A 22,693-nucleotide genomic window follows, 5' to 3' on the forward strand; every position below is an offset into this window, starting at 1 on the left:
CTCCCCGATTCATGCACAGATTTGGGGAATTCACTAGTCACACAGACTTATATCCAGGGGGAAAAAAAACAGAGCACAAGAGTGAGATTTTCTGAACACTGATACCCTTTCAGCTTTCAAAAAATCTGTTTTTAGAAATAAAAAGCCGGGTTTTAGCCTTTATGGAAGTAAAGATTTACTTGGAAAGGGTATGGGCTGAATTTTCAGAATCCAGAGAAATGACTGGAAGTGATTTTTGGCAATTTTGGGCAGGGCTTCTGACTAACAAGACCGGCATAAATTATGCAAATTAGCTAAATTTCAATTGTTTATAAGGCTGTTAAACTTTTCATGGTCCATCAGTTTATTTGCTTTTATTTTCTGATAAATCCATGACTCCCTTCTTAACTTCTGACTAGATGTCTGTTCAACAATATTCCTTGAATCCAATATGTTTAAACTAAAGAACTTCCTCCCCACAACGAGAAAAACATGATTATGTGGGCATTCCATCCTAACCTGTATCTGTATTAATCTTAATAATTGTATTTGAAAGATGGCCACCAGTATGGAATTGGTTAGCATTTTGGTCTCAGACTATGGGAAACAGAGTGTTTGGATTCCCGCTCTGCTATGGAAGCTTGCTGGGTGACCTTGGGCTAGGGTTGCCAGGCCCCCTCAACCTCCCGGTGGGGGGATAGGGACCTGGCACTCACCTTGGGGGAGGGGGGGTGCACACGCACCCCCCCCACAAGCACAATGACATCACTTCGGGAGTGATGTCATCACACGACCCCTGGGAGCGCACCCACGCTCCGCAGCGGCTCAAAACAGGCCCGATCTGTGCCGAAACGGGCCCATTTTGAGGCACTGTGGACTGGAGGAGAGCTTCTGCACGCCGCAGTGCCTGAAAACTGGCCCATTTTGCCATGGATTGGGCCCATTTTGAGGCACTACAGAGCTCAGGAGTGCTCCTGTGCTCTGTAGTGCCTGAAAATGGGCCCATTTTACCGTGGATCAGGCCCATTTTGAGGCACTGCAGAGTGCAGGAGCGCTCCTGTGGTCTGCAGTGCCCGAAAACGGGTCCATTTTGCCATGGATCAGGCCCGTTTTGAGGCACTGCAGAGCGCAGGAGTGCTCCTGTGCTCTGCAATGCCTTAAAAATGAGCCTGATTTTGGCCCAGATGGGTCCGTTTTGAAGTGCTGTGGAGTGCAGGAGTGCTCCCGCGCTCTGCAGTGGCCCCAATCCAGGCCAAAACAGGCCCAATCCCAGCAGCTGCTGCACATGGGAGCATGCAGTGCTGTGGGGGAGCACACACACAAGGTGCGCCCCCTGCTGGTTAGGTAAGTGGGGGCGGGGGGTGGGGAGTGGGGCGGGGCATCACCTGCCCCCACCGGGGGTCTGGTATCCCTACCTTTGTCTAGTCAACGTCTCTTACAGTGAAATCCTAATCAGAGTTACCCCAGTCTAAGTCCATTGAAATCAAGTTTAGCTTGGAGTAAATCTGTTTAGGATTTCACTATCTGTCTACCTCACAGCATTGTTGTAAGGATAAAATGAGGAATTAAGTATCCTGAGACCCTCAGAGAAAGGGCAGGAATGGATAACAATATACTACCTGTTGTTGGTTTTGGTCTTGTTGGAGTAAAATGCCAGTAAACCCCATCTTCTAATACAGCTATTTCAATAAACTACTTTCTTCGAAACTCAATATAGATTTCTTAGTCCTGTCCAAGATACAATCTGAAGCCTGAACATTATTATACTGATGTCTCTGTTTGGGAAACCCCAGTGAACGAATAACTTAAAACGCCATTCATATCAGCACATTGCTATAATTGATTAAAATCTTCTGACCTGAAAATGCAAAAAGGAGCAGAAATGAAGGCAGCTTTTGTGGGCTAGAACTGCAAATATACTTTCCACAGATTCTATTTGATTATTTTTACTGCCTAATAAGAAAGGTAATTTGTTGTGCATCAGTTAAAAAAACAAGATCTCATTAGGATTAAGCTGAGCAGTCAGGTTTTATTTGCTTCAACTGCATACTCCGTGGTAAGAAGAGAGAATTCAAAAGACTTTCCAATGCTGAAGATCAGTAGAGGCTTCGGACATTAAGTGAAATTCTTTTAAAATCTTCCGAACAGTATATTTCAGAGGCCAAAGGAAAAGCGTTCCAAAAATCTCTGCTCTGACTTTGCACGACAAGTACATTGGTATAAATTTCCATATTCGAATGCAATCTTAATGCATGCCAATAAATTAAGGAAACACATTAACTTTCTTTACTAAGGTCTCATATACTTATTTGTACATTATTTTTAAAAGTTACTTAAATAAATTTGCCATCAAGATTAATAACCACCCACAGTTTTCAAGGATACAGACGGTGAGTACCGGGAAGTTAATTGCTGAAAGATTAACATTTTCAGATGTCTAATGTATCCTAGCTAGAGTTTCCAGGCTATGATTTGCAACCAGTGGGATCTTTGAGGGCAGGGACATGGGGTGGGGTTGGGGGTCTGGTGTTACACATGCAGTGACGTCACTTCCAGGAAAAACTGGAAGTGATGTCACATCACTCTAAGAATTGCCATGTGATGTCTTATGTGATGTCTTATTTGGGTTTTCCCCAGAAGTGATGCCTCAGTGCACAACACACTGGTTTTTAATTTTTTTTTGTTCTGCTGCTCAGACAAAGGATGCTGGCAGGTCTCCAAGCATAGCGGGAGGCAACTCTAATCCTAGCTAGGCCTAGATCTCACTGAAGTGGTGTCTGAGTTTATACCATTTCAGATTTCCGGTGGGGGTCTTATAATTTGATGTTCTTCCATTCTAAAAATCAACACATTTAGAAATGTAGCAGTTCAAGGAAAAGACTAGTCCATGAGACACTAGTTTTCTACATGCAAGGATTTTTTTTTAGTATGGCACAGTATGAGGCCTCAAGCCTATCCACTCATATTTGGGAATAACAAACAAGACTTATTGTTGAGAAACAATGCCGGAGAAAGTCCCGTTGAACTCTATAGGACTAGCACGAGAAAGACAACAACCTTTTATCAGATGCATGACCATTTACAGAGAAAGACAGTCTGGAGAACCAGGTTCGCTTCCTCTGAGCTCCTGGGGGGAAGTCAGGTTGCCAGCTGGCCTTTCCCTTTAACAGACGCTTAATGGGGTGTTATTTACCAGGTGATGCTCTCCTTGGATCCACTTGCAAGGAAGCCAAACTCTCTGTTTGCAATTTACTCCGTTAACAAGGACCATTTCTTAAATCCCATCTTTAATTATAACAGGTGATAGGCAACCTGAGACTTCTAAGGGGTCACTTTGGAAGCCTGAAGCAATCGTCTTATATGAAAGAAATGAACAACTTTACCTTGCCCCAGGCTGAGCTGGGCAAAAGGCTTTCCTAAATAATCAAAGAAGTCCCAGAAGTCTCTTGAGTGTAACTTGAGCATAAACTTGATGCCTCTGGACAAAAATCTTAGGAAATGAAGTAAGTCATTCATTACTGAGACAAAGCGGGAAAAAATGTTGCACAAAAATAATAAGGAAAATGAAGGAGTTAGTAGATGGAGGCACTTTCTTCAGTGCTTGGCCTAGCTACTACTGTCAAGAAGTCAAATCTAACATATACGACAGGAAGGAAATTACAGTCATCTTCCCCTCTGCTGCTGATTGTACTGACAAAAATCAGAAGGAACATTACTGGTGAAATTGGCAACACCTATGGGTTTGTTTGTTGCATTAATGCTGAGAGATCCAGTTTGGTGTAGTGGTTAAGACTTAAGAGCGTGGAACTCTAATCTGGAGAGCCGGGTTTGATTCCCCACTCCTCCACTTGAAGCCAGTCACAGCTTCTAGGAGCTCTCTCAGCCCCACTCACCCTCACAGGGTGTTTGTTGTTGCGGGGATAATAATGACATACTTTGTAAACTGCTCTGAGTGGGCCTTAAGTTGTCCTGAAGGGTGGTATATAAAGCACATGTTGTTGTTTTTGTTATTTTTATTATTATGGGATATGATGTATCAATGGCATAAAAATGGTGTAAAAAGGCATAAAGGTAAGAAAGGATTCTGGAATGCCAGCAACGAAAACTAATTGAACAAAAAGGCTTACAGAGGAACTCAAAGAGAAAGAGAACGAGTATGTTAGTACTTCCCTCGCTTAAGGTGGGGTTGCCAGTTCCAGGATGGGAAATTCCTGGAGATTTGGGGACAGAGCCTGGGGGAAGGTGGAAGGAGGTCAGTAGGAATCCGCCCTCTGAATGTGTCATTTTCTCCAGGGAACTGATCTCTGTACTCTGGAGATGTCTTGTAATTCTGGGAGAACGCCAGCCCCTACCAGCCGGTTGACAATCCTAGGTTAAGACCTCTCTAAGAGTCCAAAATGATGCTGCCCACATGGTTACCACCAGACAATCCCCCCAACTTGGAACAACGATAGTCAATCCACGTGGGTCTCTTTGCATAAAATCCCCTCGCCACAGAGAGAGAGAAAGAGAAAGAGAAAGCATTTTCACCCACTCCTCCATTTTAACCTAAAACCTTCATGAATAGGGAAGGGACACCTTCACGGCATTGGCCGATTGATAATTTACAAGTCATGGTATGAAGCCCATTTCAAAAGAGAGTTTTCCCACCCTCTGTGCGAATCTAAAATGTTGATGACAGGAAGAATTTCCACCTCTCTGGGGTCAGGGTGGCTCAATCGTAGAAAATGCCCATGGTGCTTTGTGTCTGGCAGAGAAAGGCCACATTTCCTCATGCAACTGATGTTTGGAATTTACTAACAAAAGATGGAGTAACGGATGCTCAGCTTAATGGCTTTGCAAATTCAGGGCAAGAGGTCTGTCAATGAGAACTAGCCATGTTGGGTAAATGGGACCTTTACGTTCAGAGGAAATGAACCCAAATCCAGTTGTCCAATGGCCAACAATGCGGGGAGGACTTTGTGCCCCAATTTCTGGGTTTTGCAGGAGATCCAGTTGTCCACTTTGGAAAACCAAGTTCTGGACCAAATCATTGGTCTGTTCCATCAGGGCTTCTCTCTTGAGTGGCTATTCACCACTTGGTTTAATCTATCTATCTATCTATCTATCTATCTATCTATCTATCTATCTATCTATCTATCTATCTATCTATCTATCTATCTATCTATCTATCTATCTATCTATCTATCTATCTATCTATCTATCTATCTATCTATCTATCTATCTATCTAGTCATTTATAGTCCGCCTTTCTCACTGAGACTCAAGGCGGATTACACAGTATGAGGTTAGTACAATCCGTATCAAGTATATTTCAATACAGTATCAAGGACGTTTCCATAAACAATGCCATAGGGTAAATAGATACAAATTTAAAAGACATAGCATCAGCAAGAATCCAATACAGAGTAGAAAAAATACTGAGACAGGACATAAGTGGCCGAAATGGACAGGGATCAATACACCTGAGCATTGAGAAACCTTAAGTCCTTCTTTGGAGAACAGTGGGTTAAAAATGCCCTAAATAAACACATAAAACGTGTGCAGAAGCCTTAGTTAATGGAAACATATGATTTTTAAGGATTTCTTTCCTAAGGGCATGAGGTGTGCTGCCAGGAATTTAAAGAGATCTTATACAAGAGCTGGTATCTTTTGCAAGTTTTAAATTAATTTCCTTTTGGGTACCCATCTGTGCAGAGGAAAGTCATTTGAGTTTTCTAGCAAAAGTTCTCACAAGGATTTCCCAGCAATTACTTCCCAAACTTTGCTGGGACAAGAGCAATTTGCATGTGTCTTGTACATCCTGACATCTTTCATACATCTAAGCTTTCTAATGAGAAGTTGACCTGCAATGGGAAAAACCTGTCAATTAGAAATCAAAGAAATCCGCTTCAAAACAGTTTACTCCTTCCTATGTTCCTGGACATAATTGGTATGTGAGCTCATATAGAAGAGACTGAAGGCACCCGAGACAGCAACCTGACTGATGCTAAGCACATTGGGTCAGTATTTGGAAACTCTAAATACACCGATTTTCCATGGTTAAAGAAACGAAGGATAGTAGGGCAAAAAGTACAATCGGTTCTCTGAAGTTGGCATTATTTGGAGAACTGCTGCTCTCATTGGTAGACGGCCATTCCTGGGCTGAGATTACCAGAACTGCAGAACGCATTTTATTTCATTTCCAATAAATAAAATAACCAGTGCCTAGTCCATCATCCAGCACCTGGATCAAACCTTTGCCAAGCACCCGGGAATTTAACCTTGCAAAATCCGATGAAGGGTAGAATAATTACCTTGGAAGCGTTGAGACAAATCAGATATGAGATAATGAACTGATTAACCTCCTGGTTTTCAATAGCGCAACAATCAAGTAAATAACAGCAAGTCTCTGCGGGGTGAGAAAGGAAACAGTTTCAACAACTCTGCTCCTTAATACAGGGATTAAACGGCACATACTGGTCTCATTATAGAACTCTGCTCTGCAGGCTGGCAAGCCAGTGGCAATAAGGAATGTATTTGGGTACTTATTTATTTCATTTATATCCAAGCTTCCTTCTGAGGAATTCAGAGTAGCATTTTTAAGCATTGCAATAAGCCTGGGAGAGGGAGCGGGAAAGCATCTTTAGGCTGAGAGATTGGGGGGAGTACAGATAGGGTTTCCAACTTCTTGGCGGGGCCTGGAGTTCTCCTGAAATTACAGCAGTTCTCCAGACAATAGAGAGTAGTTCCCTTGGAGGAAAGGGCAGCTTTGGAGGGTGGACTCTATGGCATGGTACCGTGTATTCTGCAACTGCAGCTAGGCAGGGCGGAGAGGCCTCCTAAGGCCCCTTAACTCCGCCCTCCCAGACAACCCTTAATTGGAAAGGGTGGTGGTGGTGCTGCCTCCATCCTTCCAGGATGGCAATCAACGGCCCCCGGCTTAAGCAGCATTGCTGTGTGCTGGGAAGGGGCCTCGCACTCTGCATCCCAAACTCCACCCACCCCAAGCACTGCCTCCCAATCTCCAGGAGTTTTCCAGACTGGAGTTGGCAACTCTAGGTACAGATGATGACAATGGACCAAGTGGAGATCAGTGATCCTAAAAACAAGTGGTAACAACAACAACAACAACATTGGATTTATATACTGCCCTTCAGGATGACTTAACATCCACTCAGAGCGGTTTACAAAGTATGTTATTATTATCCCCACAACAATCACCTTATGGCAGTTTTCAAGAAGAGGCTGGATGAATACTTGTCAGAGATGCTTTAGGCTGATCCTGCACTGGGCAGGGGGTTGGACTAGATGGTCTGTATGGCCCCATCCAACTCTATGATTCTATGAGGTGGGAGGGGCTGAGAGAGCTCTGGAAGAGCTGTGATTGACCCGAGGTCATCCAGCTGGCTTCAAGTGGAGGAGTGGGAATCAAACACGGTTCTCCAGATGGGAGTCCTGCGCTCTTAAGCACTACACCAAACTGGCTGGGAAATGACTAATAAAATTTGCTATTGCAATTGTTTATTTTCCAAAGAAAGGTTGCTTGCGACAGCCCTAATACATACAAGAGGATTCTGTTTCTTGCCTACGTACGGAAACGTTTCACCCCTTCTAGTTACACTGGATTTGGTGGAAAGGTTCTGGAGAAGCATACAGACATCTTTCAGGAAAACAGTCGTGCTTGAATTTTTTATCCTCTCCCCTCCCCTCCCAAACGATGCCTGTTCCTGCCAATATTGGTCGTAGAGAAAATTGAAAGTTTTTTCTATATATTCCTTTTGTTTCTTTCTTGTTTCTTTCTTCTTTCATTTTGGTTCTTTTTTACTTATCTTTTTTAAAACCTGTATCTGCTTTTTAAAAACCTTTCAATAAAATTGATGCAAGAAAAAGAAAGGATGCCGGGGGTCTTTAGTGACCAGTACATTACAGAACTGCCCCCTGCCCCCACCATAGCAATCAGCTCTGGTAGAAAGAAATTTACAGCTTCCCTTCCCAGCGTCAACTACCTTCTCTTCCTTAGTTATTTGGTCTTCACCTGCTACTGCAATTAACTTCACTTATTACTGCAACAATTCAACCTCTAAGGGTTCGCTTGACCAACGAAAGATGGAGGAGAAAGGGTTAGCTCAATTCCAAGAACAGCTGGGGCAAAGGAGAAAAGAAAAACCGTGTCAATTAAACGCTGCTCTAGTCAGCTAAATGGGTTGACCATTCATTTCTCCCCAGCTGCTCTCACCCATAATTCTTTTTTGATTTAAAGCTAGCTATTATCCAAAGGAGTAGACCTTCCTCCTTACAGGTAAACAAGCACCTATCTCCTTTTTCCCAAGAAGTCCTTTTCTTACCGATAAGCTAGAATGCTTCTTCAGCCAACCCCAACCCCTTCATAAAGATGGGACAACCTCTAATTTTTTGGAAATTCAAACTACCTGGAAATAGAAAGGGTAGAGTTGCTATCCTCCAGGTAGTGGCTGGAGATCTTCCAGAATTGCAACTGGTCTCCAGGCCACAGAGATCAGTTTACCTGGAGAAAATGGCTACTTTGGGGGGGAATTATGCCATGCCAAGGTCTTTCTGTCCCCAAACCCCACTTTCTCCAAATTTCTCCAGGTTTCACCCCTCAGATCTCCAGGAATTCCCCAACTTGGAGCTGGCAACCCTAAGAAAGGGGCACAGAGATCTTTGTGATCTGATGTACTATTAACCCAGTAGAGAAATTGTAAGGTGTCCAGGGTTGCACAATTTTAATATTATGGGATAGGTTATCCTGGGGAAAACTGTTACCTGAGGAATATAAGCTTGCCAACTCTTGGCTGGGAAATTCCTGGAGATTTAGGGTGCACCCTGGGGATAGCAGGGTGGGGGTGGGGTGGGGTGGGGTGGGGGTGGAGTTTACTCAGCAGGGAATAATGCCGTAGCATCTGCCCTCCAAAGCCACCACTTCCCCCAGCAATTAACAATCTGGATACTGAACAACCAGTTGCACATCCTTGCCCTAGAGCATGCTCCTAATATTGGCTCAAGAGACAAATCTGCTGTCATGAGACAAGTTGGAGCTGATACTATGGGGCAAAAGGAACCAAAACGAGTGAGTATTTGGAAAACAATTTCCTCTTCCATCTACTTGCTTGTTGTTAATTGTGGCTAAAAACAAAGCGAAACGATAGAAATTTTTCGGAATTTTCCTAAGAAACTTCTGTTTTTCCTGCAGAAAGGCATGATATATCCCTTTCCTTGTAAATGTGAAAGATTGCTATTTTGCAGATGGATCCATCATTCTCATTGTTCAGTGGGAGACACTAACAACCTGAAGTCAGTCCCTTTTGTTTCCCAATGAAGCTGTTGGAAAGGCAGCAGAGAGGAACAAAGCTTCTGGAAGCAGAGGCCTGCCAATCTCTCTCTTGTCTTGATGAGAAACTGCCAAAGCACCTTTAGCATAAGCCCTGAAAATCCAGTCTCTGTTCTGCAGAAACCATACTCTCAGAGCACTGGTATGCGGGGATATTTTTACGGCTGGGTAACAACCGCTTGGGAGATGGGGTTTGAGAGGGAAGGAATCTCCAGTGCAGCAATCCAAAGGGGAGCTTTTATGTCCAAAAACACTCATGCATTTTGAATTCTCTAAGTGACAAAATGCACAAGAGGAAACCAGCCATTTATTGGAAGATGCTTTCTCTTTGCTTGAACTGCTTTGCTAGACAAGACAGGTTAAATTTTCAGGATGGGAAAAACAGATCAGGGGTCTTGGCTTCCTTCTTTCTGGTTCAGTTCTTAGCTTTTGAACAGAGTGGCTGAGGAAAGCTGGTGCAGAGAAAATTCCCCAGTGATGGACTAAAAACCCAGGAGAACTGGGCCCAGTTTCTACAATGAAGGGTCGTACAATGTTCATTTGTGCAGAGCACAAAAAAGGGGGCATTATAGCCAGGGCCGGATCGATGGGGGGGCAGGGGGGTAGCCTGCCCCCGGTGCCACCAAAGAGGGGGTGCCGGCCGCAGCTGCCAGCCACCTGGGAGCGTGCCGCGGCTTGCCGCACAGGAGGCTGAACACAGGTTTGGGAGGCCCTTACCAGCCCTTCCGATGGGGCGTCTGGCTTGCCATGCATGCAGGACCTCCCAGCCCTGCGCTCAGCCACCCGCGTGGCAAGCCAGCTGCCCCAGCGCATGCCCTTGCTGCCGCTGCCACCGCTAGCTCCACGGCACACCATGCACTGGGGCGGCCAGCTTACCACGCGGGCAGCACAGGGCAGTGGGGCACGCAAACCACGCAGAGGGCCCCCTAGCCCTGTGCTCAGCTGGCTGCCACAGTGTACGGTGCACCACGGAGCTGGCAGTGGCAGTGAGGGCGTATGCTGGGGCAGTTGGCTTGCCGCGCAGGTAGCTGAGCATAGGACTGGGAGGTCCTGTGCACGCGGCAAACCAGCTGCCGCTGCCAGCTCCATGGCTCATCAGGCACTGAGGCGGCCAGCTTGCCGTGTGAGGTGGGCATGCCTCCTGCCCTGCGTGATAATGTCATGAAAGTGACATCATCACACAGTGCCGGTGCTGCGCACACATGCACATACCCAGGCAAGGGTTGCACCAGGTGCCCGCGCCCCTAGATCCAGCCCCTAGATCCGGCTGTGATTATAGCTAGCCAGGCTAGCAAGGTCAGTTTCTAGTATTTTTCCTCCCACCTGCTCTGCCACTGCCTCTTTGTTTCCCCAGAATGCTGCTCTTTAGGGGTTCCTTCCTTCTGGCTAAATCTTTAGCTATGTTCACAAGGTACAGTAAATGTATGTACGTACATCTTGCACATATGTGTATAAGAATGAGCCAACATATGTTTGGCCTGGCCTGGATAGTCCAGGGTCGAATCCACATTCACCCATTACCCGCATGTTTATCGGATATCTTCCGTTTGCCTCCAATCCGTGATTTTTTCCTCTTCGTTCACATTCCTGCTTCCAATCCGTCTTTCTCGCGCGTCCCTCTGGTCACACAGCCGCTCGAAAACCGCTTTTTTGGGCGGGACCTTTTTTCCCGCCCATTTTTTTTTATTTTTTTGAGCGCACTTTTCCGTTATTTCGATCTTGCCTTATAAAGAAACATCATTGAAGATAATGATGCCTCTCTTTCCCCCACTGACAGCACTGATGGCTCTCTCCCGTTTCTTTTTGGGGAATTTGGAAGCATGTGGGAAGCTTTCATGGGCATTTCCTACGCAGGACAGTTCAGTGCCTGAATTTTACTGAAGTTTCACTTCCTTGGAGTGTCATTATTTCAATATTTCATAATTTCGATATTACAGTAATATAAAATAAAAAAAATAAAAAACAGTTAAAAAGGAAGTTTCGCGAGTCCGTTCTGAGGATGGATTCACCCCAAAATGATTTTTCAAACTACCAGATTTGATTCAGCAACAGCATAATCAATAAATCCAATGCTATGAAGTCAAAAACAGTCTTTTGCAGACTACGGAGCACTTGCAAGTTGAATCAGCCAATAGGAACTCTCGGAACGGCCAAAGAGACAGGAAGGGGGGTGGTTTTTAAAAAAACCACGTAAATTGCGCATTGGCCCGTTCACGGCCACCATGAAACTCCCGTTGAAAACCTGTGACCACATATTTGGGAGAAATGCGAATGAAATGCGTCTGTTTAATGAGGTAATGTGACCGGCACTCGGGATTGCGTGGGGAATGCGGGGAACATGCGACTTAGAATGAGTAATGTGGATTTGACCCAGGTGAGCCTGATCTCATCAGATCTCAGAAGCTAAGCAGGGATGGCCCTGGATAGTAACTGGATGGGAGACCTCCAAGGAAGACCCGGGTTGCAGAGGCAGGCAATGGCAAAACCACCTCTGTTAGTCTCTTGCCTTGAAAACGCCAGCAGGGGGTCACCATAAGTCAGCTTTACAAAAGTGGGGGGCCAATATCTAGATAAATGTGCGGTTTAGGGTTGCCAGCTCTGTGTTGGGAATTTCAATCACATGCCCAGCTGTACGTACCTTGAATGTAAAATGATAATTACTCACAACATTTTTAAAAAACAAAAACAAATGCACACTGTACACAGATTTTACATGCACTCATTGTACACAGCTACCACACATTTTGTTAATCTTATAGGTGCTACTGGACTCTTGCTCTTTTTGAATGTGTTAATTTACGAACAGGGCTTTTCTCTTCCTGCTTCTCTAACCCCTATGAGGGCAAGACATGCTCTCTCCATCCTAGCTTAGATAGGCAGACAGAATGCCTGTAATAACGTTTCAAAGAAGCTTGATTGTCTAGAGGCCTCAAAACCAGCTGCAGAAGGTCAGATTTCTGTTTGCTTTGCTAGCAACATGCTCAGGACCGAGAGTGGGATTTCCGACCCTCCAATTTCCATCCAAACAGATCGAGTGTTCACTCATTGGGAGCTACCAGCTGCCAAAGAAACATCCTCAGCTTTATCGAAGTGTGGAAATGGCTTTCTTTCCACCCCACATCACCAAGTTGCGGCAGCAGAGGTTGCTTTTGATCCTATGCGAGGAACTAATTTAATTCATAGGTTTGGGATTGGGACTTGCAGTCACACCAGCCCAACCGACTAGTAAGGAAGTTTTGGCTTTTGCTTGATTTAAAACTCACATCCCCGTTTAAAGAGCGCTTATGTAGAGAAGTCCATTGGGCTCATTTCTTCCAGCCTGGCCTGGGGTCCCACTTGGGGAAAATCAGTGTAGCTTTTACCATCGACTCCAGCGGGCATACGCTCACAGCATGGATTTATGCCCTCTTTGAGGAGGTTTTAATTTTTTTTAATATGCAGATCATTCAGCCAGCGATGCATTACACAAATGTTTGTGTGGCTTGGAAGTAAGAGCGTTGCCATTAACGCTGATGAGGTATTACTTGAAGCTTGCACGGTTGCAAGCAGCACCTTTATGAATCCATTAAGAAAGCCTCCGAGGAAGCCGCGTGCTGATTATGACTAATGGCTTGTTTTTGCACACCATCAAGGCAAAGCTTTAGTGGGAAAGGGAGCCTGTATTCACCCAAGTCCTTAAATCACCGTTTGGCTGGAAAGTTGGCATTCGCTAATGAAAGAGAGAAAGAGGCAAGGAAATCGACAAGTATTCCATTGGTCAGGGGATGCCATTCTAGTAAACTTTTATGGATGCCATGTCCACAAAAGGGAATGGCTTGCTTACAGGGGGCTCAGATGCCAATGCTTAAGAAATGTTCCCTATTTTTGTCTCCTTTTATATTTTGATATTTTTATCAATGGGGTTTGGGGGGCTCCACTTTCCCTTCTTATTTGCAACTGGGTTATGCATGTGGCGTGGTCTTTGTATGTGACATATATGTGCAGCATATGCTTGGTGTATGTGTAAAGTAGCATGTTGATTTAGTAACATGCAAAACATGAGAGGAAATTAGCACATTTGATCTGGGGAGAAACAGTGCGAAGAGAGAGAAAATGGCAAGAATATACAGAAGGGCAGGTTTGATTTAGACACACAACTTTCTAACTACTGTTACCTGACTAAGGGAGCTTGGCTCTCAAAAGCTTATACCCTGTCGAAGAGAAATGGGGGAATTACTTTACTTGCAAAGGAGAAAATGCATAAAATGTTTTAGTTTCAGAAATCTGAATAAGATAGTATATTGATATATTGTTCTAAACTGAATATAAGGTTAGGATCCGATAAGATGAAAAATGCTTTAATATCAGTGATGGGGTAGAACACAAGATATGGAAACTTTGGTATAATAGTTAAAAGAAATAGAAATGATCTGTATAGAGGCATTAGACTATATTAAGATATAGCAGTAAGAATGTGCGTGGAGACCACTCGTTATGATCTTTAGTTGATCTAAAAGTGAACACTCTGTAGAAAAAGAATGTATTTGGTTAGTAAGGTACACGGAAGCTGGAATATTAGATGCAATCTTCATCTTAACATTGATGAACTCTGATGAAGGTATGTTGTTGTGTACATTGTGTTTTAACAACCCTTGTAGTGCAACATTTTACCATTCCTTGGACCCTGTTATCCCCTCCCTTCTTTCTTCTGTACCCTGCTTTGTTTTGGAAAAAAAAAATATAAAAGCTTATACCCTGGAAATCTTCTTGATCTCAAATCTTGCTCTTATAACCACTGTTATACTCATTGAGTAGATTGAACACTGCGCTTAACAAACATAGCGGACAAAAAATGAGTGCTTCACCTTTCCGCGACAGCCGTTAGATCTACTTTTTCTTAATTCAGACGTTGATTTGTTCCATTTCTTTCGTTTCACAGGATGAAAAGAATCAGGTGTTAACCACCAACATTTGGCTACACATGGTGAGTTTTCCAAAATCAACCACGGACCCTGTGACCCTATAGGCCGACAGAAATTTAAACCCAGCTTCGATATTGGCCTGTTGTGTCTTGTTCAAATGAATGAAGGCAGTTGCTAAGAAAAGATACTAAATTTGACTGCAAGCCATTAATTGAATATTGTCAAGAGATGGCCCCTTTGGGGTGTTACCTGTCAAATACCGGCTGCTTTTCCGTGATACACCTTGTCAAATACTTTCTTAAGGAAGTATTAACATTAATCTGTTTGTAGCACACATACACAAAGAATTAAAAGCACTTACTGTAAAAAGAAAAAAATTGATTTTAAAAAATGTAACGTGCATAGGCTGATTATAATGAGCGGATCCATGGAAAAAGAGCAGTTCATGAAATATAATCACGCCATTCCAGAACAGCATGGGAAAGCTGATTTGTTGTTGTTGTTGTTGTTGTTGTTGTTGTTGTTGTTATCGTTATTGTTATCGTTATCGTTATTGTTTTCGATTTATATACCGCCCTTCAGGACAACTTAACGCCCACTCAGAATGGTTTACAGAGTATGCTATTATTATCCCCACAACAATCATGCTGTGAGGTGGGTGGTGCTGAGAGATCTCTGAGAGAGCTGTGACTGACCCAAGGTCACTCAGCTGACATCAAGTGGAGGAGTGGGGAATCAAACCTGGTTCTCCACATTAGAGTCCTGCCGCTCTTAACCTCTACACCAAACTGGCTCTCACCAACTGGCTATGGAACTGGTTCCTTAGCACCAGTCCTAATGCCTAGTATTGAGGAGGTGTCTGCAAGTTTTCAATACATATAATCTCCCTATCTGCACAGGTGTCTCTGTATTGTGATGGCTGGGTAGGTGGGCAAAAATAACCTTAACACAAAGTAGAGCATACGCTACTTTTGGTGCATTTTTTATCCCACCCTCTTCAGAAACTAGGGTGACTTCCTTAGGAAGGGCCACACAGTTGGTAGAACATCTGCTTGGCATGAGAAGCTACCTGGTTCAATCTCTGGTGATGCCAGTTAAAAGGACCAAGAGGGGCGTGATGTGAAAGCCCTCTGCCTGAGAACCTGTAGAGCAGCTGCCAGTCAGAGTAGACAATACTGACTTTGATTGACCAAGTGTCTGGCTCAGGATGGAGAAGGCAGCTTCCTGTATGCATACTACGCAACAGCAATTATTCTAATAAACTTTGCATCCTTTCCTAAACTAATTTTTTTTTACGTGAAAGAAGGATGCAGTTGACAGATACATCCCACCTGAGACCTGATCCCATATCTTACAGCCAGTGTTCAGAGATTCTGTCCAGATGGTTTCTGTTTCAGAGGAAAGCGTTATCCTGAAGGAGGGGTTTATTTTCTGTTTGATCTGTTGCCATTCTTTTGAACAGTGGGCATACCAATCTCTCTCGGCCTGCCTCCTTTGTCAAAAAAAACACTGGAAGGGGATATTAATTCAATTTGTCAGTGTGTGGGTGTTGGCCTTATTGCAAGAGCTTCTGAAACAAATTATTGAAGCATCAGTGATCCAGAAAGAGCAGTGGAAGGGGTGGGGGGGGGGTGATGTTTAGGACACCAATTAAAAACTTTGCCCACAAAATGGGCTAATTAAAGAAGTGGTTCTGCAATATAATTTACCACCCATGTTGGCCTTTGAGAGATGTCAGTGCAAGCCTGTTTCCCCTCTTTCTGAATCCACATTCTCTTAGCAAAGCTGTCCAGTGGAGTTTTAAGTTCTCCTGCGCTTAAAAACTGGCGCCCAGATGCAGTAATTGCTTTTTAAAAAATGTATTTAAAGCATCTGTATACTTCCCCATTTTCTGACCAGATAGATCCTTCCGTAAACTGACAACAATATAAAATGATACAATCTAAACCCCAGAGGTTGGGGGATATCCAGTTTCTCAGCACTGCATATTTGACCTTCCAACCACCAATTTCACTTCTCCTTTGAGCTGAAGGCTCTTTATTTCCATGCTGGTTTTTTCATTTCTTTACACTGGAAATTTTCGGCAAAATGTATGTGCTTCCCCTTAATGCCCTCTCTCCCAGGAGAGGGAAGGCCTGAAGAGATGAGCTAGCCTCTCGTAGCCCTTTCTAATTGCCACTTTGGAGTCAGGAAGGAATTTTCTTCCAAGACAGATTGGCCTGATCCCTGGAGGTTTTTTTGCTGTCCTCTGAGCATACAGCAAGGATCAGTGGGGGAGGTGAGGGAGAGATAGTTGTGTATTCCCTGCATGGTGAAGGGGGTTGGACTAGATGACCTTGGGGGTTCCTTCCAAGTCTATGTTTCTATTAACTGGGTATCAGCATTAGGAAAACCAGTTGTGCCATCCTATGCTGACTCATACCCTTCTAAATGCATTCATGTCCATAGGCTTAGAAGGGCATGACTCTGCTTAGGATTGCACTGGAGGAGTTGCTCAGCCACCCCAAGGAAATCTCAGGGCAGGCAGTCCGAAGAGCTTCTAAAAAAGCAAAAATAAAATCAGCCAAACCTTAAACTCAATACCCAATGGTACCAAACAGTTTCACCTCTAACTGATCTCAGTGAAGAGGCCGTTCCAGTCTCCCTTGGGAGGGCAACTTTGGGGCTGCCAAAGAGAAGTCCCTGCCTAGGGCTGCCATCTTGGTGCCAGTTTGGTGTAGTAGTTATGAGCGTGGGACTCTAATCTGGAGAGCCGGGTTTTCCCCACTCCTCCCCTTGAAGCCAGCTGGTTGACCTTGGGTCAGTCACAGCTCTCTCAGAGCTCTCTCAGCCCCATCCACCTCACAGGGTGTTTTGTTGTGGGGATAATGATAACATGCTTTGTAAACTGCTCTGAGTGGACATCAAGTTGTCCTGAAGGGCGGTATATCAATAGAATGTTATTATTATTTATCATTATTATTATCTCGTGTCAGTCATAGGAGAACACAGAATAGTGTAAAGCCAAGAGGGAGTGGTTGGCTCAAAAAGCTTCGTGGGATATCAGAAGAGATGCTAGAGAACCAGCATGGTGTAATGAACAGGATGTCCGACTAGGATCTGGGAGGCTCAGGTTTGAATCCCTACTCTGCCATCGAAGCTTGCTAGGTGACCTTGAGCCAGTCACCTGCTCTCAGCCTAACCTGCCTCGCAGGGCTATTGTGAAGATAAAATGGAGGAGAAGAGAATGATGCGAGCCACTTTGAGTCCTCATTGGGGAGAGAGGCAGGGTGCATAAATGAATTAACTCTCTTATCCTAGTCTTCATCACAAGATTGTTGTGAGGATAAAGACGGAGGAGAGGAGAATGATGTAAGATGCTTTGGGTCCCCACCAGAGAGAAAAGAAGGGATACAACTTGAGTAAATAAAGAAAATAAACAGTTCAACACTCTAAGCTCCACACAAGCTCTTAATTTTTATAAGGCTGGTTGGGAGATTGTGGTACTGTGTTTATTTTTGGGTTTTTAATTGCGATGGATGTTTTTGGACAGCTTTTACTTGAGTGTTTTTTTAAAAAAATACGCTCCCTAAACAAATTCATAAACACGCGAATTAGGACAGCATGGGAGGTGTGTGATTTTTCATCTCTCCACACATGCCACTTTTGGAGGGGGAGGAAGGGGGCTGCAGTCCATAGATTGCTCCCAGCAATGCAAAGATTGTCGTCGCAAAACGAGGATGACATATTTGGAATGTTTAGCGCAAGCTGTTTACTGCAGCATTAAAACTGTCAAGTGCAATCTGTGTGCTTCGGAGTTACAGCTTGGTCCCCACCAGTGAGATTTAAAACCAAGACTCAAAAGTAGGTCTGCACTGAATGTCTTCTGCTCTCAGTTTTTGGTTGAATACATCTGCTTGTTTGGGGTGGAAATCCCCAAGCCCTGATTGGGTTGGAAGTCCCCATTGTTACTTGGTTGGGGTGGAAATCAAGGGGCTTAGACTAGAGAAATTCTGCATAGGATTGCACTGTAAATCACCTCTTTAAAAATTTGTTGGCACCATTATTTCTTCAGCATGATTCCTCCTTTCTTCAAGCAACTGATTTTTCTGGTTTCGATCCCAGTCCTCATTAGGAATCCCATTATGAACGAGATGATATCACAATATCACATGACCAATCAGATTTGGTGATGTGTTGATATGCCTGAGGGTAAATGAGGGATATCTGAGGACATCTTAATAGAACCTTTTTGCAAAGGATGTGCAAAATTGGCAGGAAAGGGAATGTATTTATTTTTGATGCAACCAAAAATGTTCTCGGAAAAGTGAGTCATTTTGATGTAGTCCTACGTTCAGCAATAAAAAAGATCTACAGACCTTTAGGAAGACCAAGTTTTATTACCATTGTGTTTTTTAAAAAGAAGATATGGGGAGTATAAAATGAGTTCTTTAGGGGAAAATAAATAAATATGGTTCCTTGGCTTGTGAAATCGGGACTAGAACACCCCAGCAGTTTATTTAAGGACAGAGTATTGCTAAAAGACAACAGCTAACAAATCACGTTTCCGGATTTAAATCAACTCCTTGCAACTGACATCTGTAGAGCTGGAGGAAGCATTGGGAACACTGCTTTGATCATTTGCTGGTTTAATGGTGATGAAAACAGAGAGCTGAACTGCAAAAGCAGACCCTAACACAAGTAAAAAGGGGAGAAAACAGCCTTCGTTGATGCAAACCGTGCAAGCAGGGGTGAGATAAGAGGTTGGGCTTTCAGTAGCATAGAGCCAAACAGTAATTTCTGACTTGCTCTAAAAATATATAACTGGAGAAATGACATGGCTATAAAGGGAACTCAGAAGACATGCATTGTCTAAAAGCCTGCCGCCTCCAAAATTAGCTGTTTCATTCAAGTCCAATCAAACCTGTTGCTTAGTTGTACCTTTTATGGGGGAGAGCAGCCAAAATGACACAAAACACGGGCAAGCGTCTGAGCTCAGTTTCCAATTTCTCTTTTGGCTCACTGGATCGAACATGGGCATCAGACAGGTGGGGGGTGTTAGTTTGCCAGCTACAGGCAGGCACCTGGCAAACCTACCAGTCACTCTAACCCTTTACTTAATCTACAAGTGCCCTTGATAGCTGAAATGGACTAGAACTTTTTAAAACAGAAGTGAAACTTTTTTTAAAATCCAATACTCTGGTTCCTGACTTGAACGGGGAATTCACCTGTAATTTCCAAATAAGAAGGGGAAAAAAGTCACATACAGTGCAAGATGAGGGCACCAATAATGTAAGAGCAATCTTTTAAACAAGCAAACGGTGAGTTTGGAAGTATCACACAGTTGCCTGAGCAACAACTGCCTCCCTCATCCATTCCTTACTCTACAGTTTGCAAGAAACTACTCAGGAATCATGCAAGTGAGGAAAATAAAAAGTGAGCCAATGTAGAATTTTCACAAGAGTGATGTGTTCTTGCTAGGTACGGTTGCCAACTTTTAAATGGGTCCCTCTAGCTGTCCCTTAAATGTCAGTTTGATCTGCAGCCAGTATTAGGAGTTGCTGTTTACCTGTGTGCCAATGAAAACGTCTACTGTCTGTTTCCATTCACAAAGCCTCTCTTAAAGGGACACAATATTTTTTTCCCTCCTGTCCAGTGGGCAACTCTACTGCGAGGGTGTATAGCAGTTGTCATTTGGGACACTCTATGGTTTAGTGCCTTGGACCAGCATGTACAGGAAATGAAAATTCTTCTTCATCCTATCAAAAATTAAAGATTAGAAGTGGGCACAAACTGGGAGAACAACGGTTCATTGCAGTTCATGGTTCGTCGCGTTTCACAAACCATGAACTGGCATGAAATTGCCAGGTTTGCGAACTGGTTTGTTTAGTTTGTGAACATGTCACTTCCAGGGCAGAAGAAGGTCTGCAGAAAGCCCATCCTCCCAGTTGCCTAGGAAACTGATTGATTGGCATCAGACTGTCTGCAGTGACAAACTGAAAAATGAACCAAATGAACTGGCCTAAAAATCATAGTGGTTCGTCAAAGTTCGTCAGAAATGCTCTCTGACGAACTGCCGGTTTGTGAACTAAAAAAACCCAGCCTGGTTCATGACAAACTTTGGTTCGTATTTTGGTTCGTGCCCATCTCTGTCAGGTGGGTAGCTGTGTTGGTCTGTAGTCAAAGCATCAGATTTGGGTCCAGGAGCATCTTCAAGATCAACTTGATTTCAGATCTGATGAAGAGAGCTCTGACTCTTGAAAGCTCATACCCTGGAAATCTATTTGGTCTTTAAGGTGCTGCTGGACCTGTCTTGTTCAGAAATTAAATGTGTTTGATCAGGTGTAGCAGGATCTGGGCCTTTAGGAGGAGGCCATGAGCCCAGTCTTAAGCCAGTAGTCCCTGAAACCAGAAGGGTATTTTTGCTGGGGAATGAAAGAGGAAAACTGTCAATAAAGTTTGGGCTGGTCCCAAACTTTGAGTGCTTTGGACTTGACACATAATGGGCTGCGAATGATTGAACTGAGGGAATTCTGAAATTTGCCATAATCACTAGGCTAGCACTGTAAACTCTGATTTGGCCACCCTCAAGTTACAGGTTGCCCTGACCTGGATAGCCCAGGTGACCTTGATCTCATCAAATCTCAGAAGCTAAGCAGGGTGGGCCTTGGTTAGTAATTGGATGGGAGACCTCCAACGAAGACCAGGGCTGCAGAGGCAGGCAATGGCAAAACCACCTCTGTTAGTCTCTTGCCTTGAAAACCCCAGCAGGGGTCACCATGAGTGAGCTATGACTTGAGGGTACCACACACACACACACACACACACACACACTTACATTGCAGGTCATCAGAGTCAATGTGATTCATTTAGCTCATTCGTGAGCATGTTTTGCTCCATTGTAAATTCTATTTGGATATCCGAACAAAGTTTATTTTTCCTTTGCTAGGTAGGTTTTCGGGCTGTTCTGACTTGGAACTTACCAGAAAACTGCGTTTAGGTGATAACCCATTGATTACTGCTCCCTGTGGTAGATTTCTTGCTGCAGCATGTAAAATTCATAAGGATATAGTAAGAAGTATAGTCTGATTTTTAACGAATATTATCTATTTCCGAAGAATTTTATGTGTAAATTATGTATAAACTATGTTTTATGTGCTGTAATTTTATGTTTATTCATTATTATTATTTATTATGTAATTATTTTTATTCAAAGGAACAGTTTTGGATGTTCTGTGCTGGTCCTAGACTGTACTAATAAATATTATTATTATTAACAACAACAACAACAACAACAACAACAACAATAATAGAGATTAGAGTGTGAAACTTGGGTCTGGGCGACGCAGGTTCAAATCCCCACTCTGTCATGGAAGCTTACTGAGTGACCATGGGTCACTTACATATTCTCAACCTAACCTACCTTGCAGGGTTGTTGTGGGAGCGGAATGGAGGAGAGAATGAGGGTGTAAGCCACTTTGTGTCCTCACTGGGGAGAAAGGCGGGGTATAAATATTTAAATAAATTAAAAAAAAAACATGTCATGTTAATTGAGAGCTCTCCCTTTAAGCTTTAACTGTTCCTAAACTGTTCTTTCTTGAGCCCACAATGAAAGGGAAATATAAAAGGAGTGCGATTGTCACCATAGGCATTTTTTTCTAGTAATAGACCAACGTTGTTCCTTTGGAGAAGTGAATTTGATCACGAATCTTATCAGCAGAGAGACCTTTGGCCATCCGGCTCATTCGCTTCTAATAGGTTATTACAGTTTAATCATTTCCTACTCAAAAAGGACTACCTGTTATGGCTCTAAAGAGAGATGTAATTGTAGTGAATGCAGTGTCTTTTAAAAATACTGCTATATTCCAATTTTATGCTTGAGACGGCATGAACTATAGGCCACAAACATTGACATTTCTTCCACAGACTATGGTGTACAGTGAGTGTTTTTTAAAAAATGCAATTTTAATGTTTTGAAAGCCGCCCCCCCCCCCTCAGGCTAAACACAAAATTTGCAAAGAGTTAACTCCCCTCTATGGCTAACACAATTTTTAAAAAATGTGCTTTTACTCCAAGGAGTTCAAAATGGCAGACATGGCTCTTGCCCTCCTCTATTTTATCCTCACAACAACCTTGCAAGGGAGGCCAGGTTGGGAGAGAGGGAGTGTCCAAAGATCACAGAGTGAGTTTTCAAGGAAAGCAGGATTATGAACCCCGGTCTCCTTAGCTGTGCGCTCCAACTCCTTCACCATACTGGATCCCAATGGCAAAAATTTTGTTTTGAGAAATGTGGAATGCAGGGGAGGGTAAATTACACAGTGCTCTAAAAACGAGCTAGCTAATATTAGTGAAAGTTAAATTAAACTTCTTTTTCCTTTGCCAGTATTGGACAGACTATTACTTACAGTGGAATATGTCTGATTACCCCGGTGTGAAGAACGTACGATTTCCTGATGGCCAGATATGGAAACCTGATATTCTTCTATATAACAGGTAGGCATACA

At 43.5% G+C, this 22,693-nt stretch overlaps 1 protein-coding gene across 1 annotated transcript in view; it reads left to right on the forward strand.

The window, feature by feature from the left end:
* The window catches only part of CHRFAM7A (CHRNA7 (exons 5-10) and FAM7A (exons A-E) fusion), a 65,312-nt gene that overhangs the window by 17,449 nt on the left and 25,170 nt on the right, over window positions 1-22,693 (forward strand). Inside the window, exons 3-4 of the mRNA XM_055002825.1 lie at window positions 14,228-14,272; window positions 22,573-22,682. Coding sequence (XP_054858800.1) covers window positions 14,228-14,272; window positions 22,573-22,682 — 155 coding nt within the window. The remainder of the gene's footprint in view (window positions 1-14,227; window positions 14,273-22,572; window positions 22,683-22,693) is intronic.

Source organism: Eublepharis macularius, chromosome 18 (genome assembly GCF_028583425.1).
Source record: "Eublepharis macularius isolate TG4126 chromosome 18, MPM_Emac_v1.0, whole genome shotgun sequence".
NCBI lineage: Eukaryota > Metazoa > Chordata > Lepidosauria > Squamata > Eublepharidae > Eublepharis > Eublepharis macularius.